This window comes from Cantharellus anzutake (genome assembly GCF_015039405.1).
Source record: "Cantharellus anzutake strain C23 chromosome Unknown EI90scaffold_111, whole genome shotgun sequence".
Classification (NCBI taxonomy): domain Eukaryota; kingdom Fungi; phylum Basidiomycota; class Agaricomycetes; order Cantharellales; family Hydnaceae; genus Cantharellus; species Cantharellus anzutake.
In genome coordinates, this window is record NW_024067061.1 from 1 (window position 1) to 9,714 (window position 9,714).

General features: G+C 50.9%; 4 protein-coding genes across 4 annotated transcripts; 1 reads left to right on the forward strand and 3 right to left on the reverse strand.

Annotated features, from left to right (window-relative positions):
- Positions 1 to 3: 3 nt before the first annotated feature.
- EI90DRAFT_2890237 (ketopantoate hydroxymethyltransferase) lies at positions 4 to 568 on the reverse strand (the record flags this gene model as incomplete). The annotated part of the gene is made up of 2 exons (XM_039053985.1): positions 4 to 64; positions 123 to 568. Coding segments are annotated over 2 exons (507 nt in total), but the record flags the coding sequence as incomplete, so codon positions are not given.
- Positions 569 to 3,028: 2,460 nt separating this feature from the next.
- Positions 3,029 to 3,762, reverse strand: EI90DRAFT_3133958 (uncharacterized protein; the record flags this gene model as incomplete). The annotated part of the gene is made up of 6 exons (XM_039064615.1): positions 3,029 to 3,101; positions 3,157 to 3,207; positions 3,261 to 3,320; positions 3,376 to 3,443; positions 3,496 to 3,536; positions 3,597 to 3,762. The coding sequence occupies 6 exons, from the start codon at positions 3,760 to 3,762 to the stop codon at positions 3,029 to 3,031; spliced, it is 459 nt and encodes a 152-aa protein (XP_038909373.1).
- A 1,578-nt stretch (positions 3,763 to 5,340) lies between these two features.
- EI90DRAFT_208174 (uncharacterized protein) lies at positions 5,341 to 6,350 on the forward strand. The gene is made up of 3 exons (XM_039052535.1): positions 5,341 to 5,442; positions 5,498 to 5,657; positions 5,720 to 6,350. Exons 2-3 carry the CDS (start codon positions 5,522 to 5,524, stop codon positions 6,055 to 6,057), a joined length of 474 nt encoding a protein of 157 aa, XP_038909374.1. The 5' UTR covers positions 5,341 to 5,442; positions 5,498 to 5,521; the 3' UTR covers positions 6,058 to 6,350.
- A 29-nt stretch (positions 6,351 to 6,379) lies between these two features.
- Positions 6,380 to 7,086, reverse strand: EI90DRAFT_208204 (uncharacterized protein). The gene is made up of 4 exons (XM_039052538.1): positions 6,817 to 7,086; positions 6,698 to 6,758; positions 6,493 to 6,639; positions 6,380 to 6,424 (listed from the first exon to the last, which is right to left on the reverse strand). The coding sequence occupies exons 1-3, from the start codon at positions 6,994 to 6,996 to the stop codon at positions 6,611 to 6,613; spliced, it is 270 nt and encodes an 89-aa protein (XP_038909375.1). The 5' UTR covers positions 6,997 to 7,086; the 3' UTR covers positions 6,380 to 6,424; positions 6,493 to 6,610.
- Positions 7,087 to 9,714: the final 2,628 nt, after the last annotated feature.

Below are 9,714 nucleotides of genomic sequence, written 5' to 3' on the forward strand. Positions count from 1 at the left end.
ATGGGCACTTTGAAGGAGTGAAAGGGCTGCTTCAGCTGATTTCCCTTGAACGCGGTACCCCGAGCTACATAAACCGGTAGTCATGAGAACCAAGAGGGAAATTTTTAGATATAAATACACACCTAATTGTATGCCTCTGTGGCATAAGTCCAATATGACCCATTACTGGAATTCCCATCCTTGTCATCTCTTTCACGAGTCCGACGATTTCCTCCCCACCCTCCATCTTTACGGCCTCCGCACCACCCTCTTTCACGAGCCTCACTGCATTCGCGACGGCATCTCGTACGCCGGTGGTATACGTCCCAAAGGGCATATCCACTACGAGAAAAGCGCTCTTCGTCCCGCGTGCGACAGCTTTGGAGTGATGTATCATTTCTTCTAACGTCAACCGTGTGGTGGAATCGTATCCGAGCGCGACTTGAGCAAGGGAGTCACCCACGAGAATCATGTCAATGCCGGCAGCCTCAGAGCGCAACGCAGTGGGGTAATCATATGCTGTAAGCACCGTTATTGGTTTCCCGGAAGCACGCATGGCATTGAGCCTAGATATAGTCGTTTTCTTTCGTCGGCCTGTAGTGATTACCGGTCCCGGTCATCATTCCATATGGCCACAAAGAACGCATGGATTAGAGTCACAAGGAGTAGGTCGAATTCGTGAGAAACAAGAGAAATTGGGGATGAGAAAATGTGAGTCCCAACGATTAGTAATTCAGTACACCTTGGGGACATACATGGATCAGCGAGCGAGCCACCATTGATGGGTCGAGCACTCATCCATCGGCGGATCAAGGCATGAGCAGGGGCTCCAGCAATATCATTTAAGGACCATGAAGGGGAACGGAGCCTAACTCCGGAACTAACACTGCGTGTGGCCTGACGTGGCCAGAGAGACGACTGAGACACACCAAGCGTGTAGTTCAATGCGCGTCCAGAGATGCATCGATCCATTACTGAGTGATTTATGCGTCGATGCAGGCGAGAAAGAGCTAATTCCGGACGATGGGGATCGTTATTAGTGATGATGGGTTATGTTACGGTGGCCATTTTGTAATTTATGGTTTTGCCGGAATGATTCGACGAAGGTTTGCAGTATTCCCGCGGTCACGTGGCATTTGTGCCCACAAATGCCGAGATGAAAAGTGCTGCCTGTTGTCGTCCATCTCAACGTAGATCGCTTAGCCGGGGGGAACATCCCACCTCATCTTGTCCTCAAAATGGTTGGATCAGTTATTCTGAACGCCAGAGATGATCGTTGTTCCGGAAGGACCTGGAAGCGGCTCGGTGCTGTGACTTGGTGCCCCTTCTTGCTGTGTGGTGACAACACCTTACAATACTACTCCAGAGCCTAACAGAGGGCTCTGGTTTGTCCGGAGAGTAAGCCGATTGCTGTGACAACACGCAGCCTCATGACAATCGATCAATTAACAGATTGTGTTCCCCGTTGGGAATAAAAGCTGTGTTATTCTACGCAAGTTATCGCATACTGTATATGCGCAGAGGGACGACGTAATCGGTCTGATGACTTATTTGCGACTGTGTTCCTCGTCGGCTTTTTTCTCGAATATATAACCCAGTCTCTAGGAGCCACATGCCCGGTGGGTGTATGTGGTTCATGGAGGTTGGTGTTGAATGAATAGGCGCCTTAACAGACTAACGGAAACATTGTTGCCATTACGCTCGAGCGAAACCCAGCGTGCATAACCATACCTGGCAGTCGTGTTATGCTATGGTATTATCCGGTGAAAATGCCACACTGGGGTTCCTCTCTGCTTTCATGGCACATGATACATATAATGGCCCCAAAATGCCGGAATGTCAATTGGACTGCGCCTTCCCACAGCTCTCACCCTGTGCTCAGCTAGAGATACCTCATTTACCAACAGATCTTCCTCTCCGGGAGCCATTTTCCGGTGCATTCTGTCCAATGAGCTATCTCCGGCGGGCTCCTCTGTGGGCGGAGACGTCTAGAAGGGGCATGTGGAATTGATTCTTCGAAACTTTGACTTTGAGGGTTTCAACACTGTTCGGGGGTGTGGATACCTGCGGCCTCTCGTTCGAGGGAGGGGGTGTCAACACGGTTGTTCCCCGGCGAGAAGGTCGAAAACCGGCTCGGCCCGTCTGGTACTTATACATTCCACGTACAGACATTACTTGCGTTGCCTACATTTCGTCTTCTAGCATGTCTTCACTCTCTACTCCCCGGGAAAATAGCCTTTTCATTCACTCCCGCCCACTGCTTGTCTCGGCGCGATCTTCGACGGCTCTCGAGCGATTCTTTAGCCGGCGCCTCTTAAATGGCTGTATTCCTCACTTGTTGCCAACGGCGTCCTTGGTCGATTTGTCGCTTACTCTTATATGCCCAGTTCTTATCGTACCGAAGTCATACATTATTGTTCCCGAACGACGGCTGCTAATTCCATGTTCCCGTCCCGAGTCCAGGTCGTACCTAATGAGCATGGACTTCTGCCGCTCGTCTAGACGCACCACACATTCGTAAATGTTGGTTTGATATTTAGGTAATATCCAAATATCACTTCCCCCTATCGTTCCAGTTTAGAACAACACTTTCCTTTATTGAGGGCCACAATACCGACGCTTGAAACGTAGACACGATTATCGGCACCGGTCAGCAGAAGAAGGTTGGCACGGGACTGAACGAGTGCGCTCTGGAAGGTTGATCCTTCGGCACCCCTCCACGCGTATTCCCTTATCACGCGGACCTCACCATTCTCGTGGCAGTACTATTCACATCAGTGGCATTCCAGCGTTGTATTGTGACAATCCCGCCACCGAGAAGTGGTCCTTTCCAGTAGCCCTCAATAATCGCTTGAGTCGAAACTTGACGTCTTAAACCACTGCGTCCACTTTCCCCTTCTTGATTGTGGCGACCACGCTCATGTCATTGCTATTTAAAACTACCTCAAAACATGTATATGTTTACAACTGCTAGATGCTTGGTGAGCGGTTGCTGGTGAAATGCTTGGTAATGCACCCTGTTATACGCAACCCTATCTGAGATAAGCGATTAAAGTTGCCTCGCAGTGGGAATACTCGGGTTTTGGAGGAGGTCTCGGACCATGGCGGAATCCAAGTACGCCCTGCATGCAATCGAACCTTAAGCAAGATCTCGCCGAGAACAAACTTCTGCCTTACCGCACAGTGCATATCCTCCCTGTCTCATTAAACGTGGCGAACCACGCAAATCTGGTGGTTCCAGGAGTCAGGAGAGCGAAGCTGTGACAGGCACGTAATGTTACCTGTTATCGTATTTAGTCCCGTTCCTCCCAACGGGAACATCACCTTGCTTATCTCTTGCCCTGGGGTGCTGGCGGATGAGCTAAGCGCCCCCTAAAGCTGCACCCAATGGCTCACCACATCTCAACGACAGCTCGGTTGCCTACAACTATTGGTTCTTGCATTATCACCAAGTTAATAGGTTCCTATGCTGAGGGTTAGTGCAAACTCAGCATGCGGATAATGAGTTGTGCGCACTTGGAATGCATTATTGATGCGATCGGTGGCTTCGAGGAATTCTTATTGTCGATAGTATTTAGGCACGGACGTCGATGTCACGAATATATGGGCGGACGAACCGTTTTTGCCAGTGTAATGGCCTGCCAACGGGTGTGTCTTGAAGTTAGGATGGGGATTGGTTACAGTCCAATCCACATCCTCCTCAACGTAGTTAAAGAAAGCTGCGGAATTTCCATTTCCCAAGTTGGAAAAGATATCCTTGACTTGCTCGATCGTGATGCCCATGCTGAGGGGGTAGAAGAACTTGCTTTAATGTGAAAGGGGGCCAGTGAAGGGGGTTTTCAGCACTTCTCCTTGTGCTCATAGCTTGCGCACGCTCCACTCGCTGATTTACAATACTCCGTGGGCGTTGGGGGCGTAGGGACCGAACGCCCGGCGGGGAGAACAATGTAAGAAGACGCGGGGAAAAGGGCTTTCCCGGCCAATGAGAAAGAAGCGGCGTGCGGTGAGTGGAGCGTACCCAAATCATGAGTGCATGTCATGTGAGGTCCAGCCCTCTAGAGTCTGCAGGCTAAACATCCAGATGTCCATCAGCGCATACATCGCTTGTCACCATAAGGAAAACAACTTGTGCGCGGACCGAGCGCTCCGATAAGGGAGAGGATAACAGTTGACCTGATAAATGACTGGCGGAAGTAGAAACAAAGATCTCGCCTATTATTCAAGGACCGAGGAATTGTTGAAAATGGGACAGCCTCATACCTGCAATGACTTAGTCGAACCATCTGTTATCCACTGACGGAAAGAAAGGCCAGAATAGTTGTGCTTGTGATTTCTGCGTTTCTTCCATGTCCCTGAATATCCAGCCCATCAGTACTGCCGCTGTCATGAACTCAGTCTATGAACAATTCAATCGGGGCATGTACCAGGCTTTATTCCAATAGAGGCTGGTAACCTGCCTAGTACCAGGCAGACCTCGTCATAGCCAATCCGCTGTTAGTTGTTATTGAAGCATTGTCCGCTCCGAAGGGTTCGGTTCAAACCAGGAACCCAACCGTCAAATTAACTCAAGCCGTGATTGGAGGCAGAGGGGGATCCAAATGGGGAGTTCACCATCCTGGATACACTAGTGTTTCGACTTTCTAAATCGCATCTATCTCTCTGGCATTTCCCCTCGACACCCCATCCCACACCTGGACAACCTCAATTTGGGACTTACACCTCCGATCTGTGAATCGATCAGTGATCAATTTTGACAAAGGACCATTCGGATCCGTGGCATGTAGGCAACTTGACTACATAGATAGATGTGGAATAAGGATATAGCGTAGATTATTTGCAACATCATGGAATCGTTTATATATACGGCAACCGTCAAAAAGAAGCTTCGAGATGTGTGATAATCTCGCGATGGCGACTGAGCACGATATCAAGGATTTGTTATATATGTATTACATAGATATTGTGCTCTCCGGCGATGAACTGAGCTCTGTGCATGTGTGCCTCGCTTCGCCATGTGGCCTATTGGCAGGACTGGGTCACGGTGGCTAGCCATCAACAGCAGTGGCGTTGGACTGCTACTACAACAAGACGCCTCCGGTTCCTCTCGCTCCCAGCTCAAATCTTCTATTCTGAGATGTACAAGACCTAACAGTCAACACATTCTGATCTCTGGATGTTGCGTGTGGTCGGAGTCAAATTTCCAAACTAACTATATGCATGGCCCCATCGAATGAGCGTTAATACTTAGCACTTGATGGTGTGGTGTGAGAGCCGATGATGCCAAATGGTCGAGATTCACCAGGCAATATCGGCTGCACTGATCGCAGCAGCATTCCTAATGAAAGATCTCTCGTTTGTGGGGAAGATTATTTAACTTCATCAGATTGGTTGGATCGCGCGTGGTTTATATAACTGATCGGGTCTTTCTCACTAGTCCTCCAAGCACATCCGCTCAAGACTAAGGTTAGTAGTACTCTGTGATCCATACGTTACATTCATAGCTGATCACGCCCGCTAGTGAAAGCAGTGTCTGAAAGTCACAATGCGATTCTGGAGTGCTTTTGCATCAATCGCGATACTTCCCATTGTCGCGGCTGATTTCTTGACTGCCACAGTCAGTTGCGACGTTCATAAGACGTATCCGGAACACAGTTGGGCTATGTACCCTTCGACGGTAGGTGGGTGAACTAAACCTAAAAATGAAATTTGCTCCTGCTCCCAACCTATATTTACCCAACAGAGGCTTGCGAAGATATAATTAACCACTGGACTGCGAATGTTATTCAGGATAAACCCAGGGGACTGATCAACGGCTCGTTGTGCGGCATTGACATTTCAGTGGATCAGCCCAAGCTCAAGTACTATATCCCCTTGACTGAACTCACTGCAAACTGTACCCAAGGTACTGGAGGCAAGACATGCAATCGTGCGTCGGACGGTGCATCGTGCTCATATGCGAACGGGGCGTATTGCTACGCTTCACCCATGTGTGCCAAGTCCCCCCCCAACGGAGCCAGTTGGTGTCTCAGACCGTGTAAAAGATTTGTCCGTCTTGGCTCGGACCCTACAGGGGTCTAGAATGGATCAACTGCCTTCCGCAGCCAGTAAAGTGTTATATAGACGTCGAATAAAAAGTGAAGTCCATTTCCCAGGTTATGGAGTCGTATCGAAAACCCGAACGGAGAGCGATCAAGAGTTCGATATGTATTGGTGCTCAGGTGAAACGAGAGTCGGTTAGGAGTGATGGAGAAATGCTCCCTGAAAAGGGGGGGCTGGGAAGTCTCGCTCGCGGACTTGGTCAAACCGAGACCGGGGATAGAACAGCCTAGTCAGCCATCTAATGACGGCCTATAGAGGGGGGGCCGTTTGGCCTTCAAATGGGCCTAATAGGGGGTATTTACTAGTGGACAAGGCACGGGAACCTTCGGTCCTCTCAATCATCAACCTCTAGGCAGTAGGCATGAAAACCTGATGTTGGCTACAGACTCTGTCATTGTGAATGAGGAGCCTCACATGATTTCGACCTCGTACTCTTCACAACTGTGTATCAGTAGTTGGCCATGGTGATTTGGTGCATTCCTGTGCTATAAGCGGTATGTCAGCTGGGGCGGCAGAGCCACGATAGCGCTATTTAGTGCGGAAGCGTATCAGGAGGGAACTCTGTATGATGTTTGGACTTGAACACTTGAGGGAAGGTCGGCAGACTCCAGACTCGTACCCAGTTGGAGGAGCTCCGTGGATGCGCAAAATAATAGCTCTTTATGTAATGTTCTCACGTTCTGTACTCAATACAAAAGGTCACATGCTACGGAGTTAAACACATAGCCGATCACCTACTCCGGAAATCGATCCATCAGCCCTGCGGCAGTGCAGAACGAGACGGACTGCTCCAGGTCGCACGTGCCCGGCCCCGACCAACTTAGTGGACACGGCCCACGATGCAACGTGGGCCAGCGCAAAATGGGATTGCAAGAAAAGAAATACAACGGCCAAGGGCGAGCCGTAACTGATGACCATAACATAGGAAGGAGGAGGGGAGGATGGTGGTGGAAAAAGAGGAAAGATTTGTTGGAGTGCAGCGCGCGTTCCGGAGGTTTCTGACCAGGTGACTTTCACCTGACCTGTAAATGAATACTTTTCCCTTTTCTATTATCGCGGAATTATCCGCTACCGACTATACGGACATACCCGCTCTTTCTATTCATTTCCTTTTTCCTCAGTTCTCCACGCTATTCAGCTTGAGACTGAGGTCAGTACTTTCTTTCATTCTAATTTCCCTTCATATCTAAATGTGTATTATCTTTAGTTAAACTTCGCTAGGTAATGTTAACTAGTTCTCCACGCTATTCAGCTTGAGACTGAGTTAAACTTCGCTAGTATTTTCACAAGATTTGCCCATTGATGTGTCCGTTGGATTTGTTTAGAGTAAATGCTTGGCACGTTGTGCATCGAAAGCGGAGCAACCGGCCAATGTGCTCTGGATTAAGATGGGATTTTGGTGTAGATAAATAAGGAAGGCCTCGGAAGACCAACGACTGATTAAACGGATATGGTCTAGGGGAGTGCCAGTTAAAGCAAGTGCGGTGGCACCACCTGAGTGAAGTGAGTGACCAGCCACATTGGGGTCATTGATAATAGATTGCAGATGGGAGATAAACCAGGAGTGTGTAGGCAAACATCTGCTTTTGCGGAGCCATAAGTCGGGCAGGTGAGGGAACCTAGTATCGCGCATGAAGAGGTAGTTTTTGAAAATTTGGAGGGGGTCAAGAACCCCTTCATGCTTCTCAAGAACGATAGTTGAACCTTCGAAAAATCGGTCTGCTTTGTGCATTGGTAGGAAAAAAGAGACATGTGGACGCGGGTCATCGCGAAACTTCACAGAAAAACATCGGATGGACTTCCGAAAACTTTGCAATGCAACAATGTCATTGTCAACCAGCTCTCCTAAGCGCATAAGACAATGCCAACCGATGAAGCAAAGCGCAACAAAGAGATTGTCATCGAGAGAAGGAGTGAGCATGATAGATTGTAGAATGCAATGCAGGTTGCCCTCAGTTAGCGCCCGTTTTTGAACTGGGGGGGACCTATGAAGTTTATAGCACCCAGCGAGGGTGCGTGTCAGAGACAGGATTATTGTCGGAGTCGGGCAGACTGTCAGAGTCGGAACACTGTCAGAAGGTGGATAGAAGATGGATTGGGTTCTGTCTGAGTTGAGGTCGGAGGTGTCAGGGCACACCCGCCTGACCCGCCTCCACCCGGGCCCACCTCACCCGGTTCCCCTTCCCCCACCCTGCACCCCTCCTTCATACCCCTTCCCCCTCTATCCCTCTCCCACTTCCCCTTCTATTTCCATTTCCATTTCTATTTCTATTTCTACTTCACACGGACAACCTTTCCCTTATATCCATGTATTATTGACCCGCCCGCGACGCACACACGACGTGCCTAGCCCCGGACGACCCCGGATGGCTCTAGGGTGCAACCTAGTGCGCGCGCGTGCAGCATACACCCTCGGGATCCCCCATGGGGACACCCGGGTGACTGCGGCTGTATGCGGGGTGACGTGGCGGACCTCATGTGACCCAAGCCGCATGTATATAAACACACCTGGGGTGGGAACCGAAGAAGTAACCTTCTTCTCAACATTCCCACTTCAGGTAAGTAGCATAGTTCTCCTTTTAATAATAACTCAACATTCCCACTTCAGTCTAAGTGGCCAGGGATCGCTGTCCCGCATCAGGGCTGCCAGTACGCACGCCCGATCCATCCCCCGTGAGGTCCTCAGTACCGGACGCTACGCCCGGATCGCCTCGACTGCGGACGCGACCCTGACAGCAGAAGAAGGTTTCAACTACCCTTCCTCTACCTCCTCCCCTGCCATGGTGTCAGAAGAGCAGTATGACGACCTGTTGGCCCGGTTTGAAGAACTACAGGCCATTGTCGAAAGTCACACCCTGAACCGGGCCGCACCTGCACCTGCCCCCATACCCGCTCCTGCCCCCCCACCTATGCCAACACCCGTGCCCAGACCCAAGGGCCCCAAGGTTGCCCCTCCTACCCCCTTCTCGGGAGCCAGCGAGGATCTCGACCGCTTCAAAGCTGAATGTGGTATCTACTTCCACGTCCGCGCGGCCGAGTTCCCCAGCGCCCTCTCGCAGATCCTCTTCATGCTCTCCTATATGAAGGGAGGGACCGCAGGAGCGTGGGCCACGCAACGCACCATCACGTTGCTGACGGCCGGCTCACCCGCACTCACCATGGACGAGTTCAACACAGAACTCGATGCCATGTTCCAGGATCCGAACCGGGAAGCCACAGCCCGGCAGAAACTGGCAAACATCCGACAAGGGAGCGACTCTGTGGATAAAGTCATCCAGGAGTTCGAAATACTAGGACCTGCCTCGCGGCTAGGTGACGTTGGGCTAGTCGACCGCTTCGAGCAAGCAATCAACGCCCGGCTCCGCGAGAGCATTTACCGCCTCCGCCCCATGCCCACCACCTGGGCTGAATGGAAACGCGAAGCCACCCTCCTAGATAACCAATGGCGACGTTTCCAGGCAACACAGCCCCGCACACCCCTGTCTAGACCCCCACTCCCGCTGGGACGACCCCTACCAACTACCGCCCCCTCTCACCCACGCCCCACGCCCGCACCCGTACCCCTACCCCCGACTCCTATAGCCCGCCATGCAAGTGGAGCAGGCCCACAGCCAATGGACCTCGATCGCTCAAGAA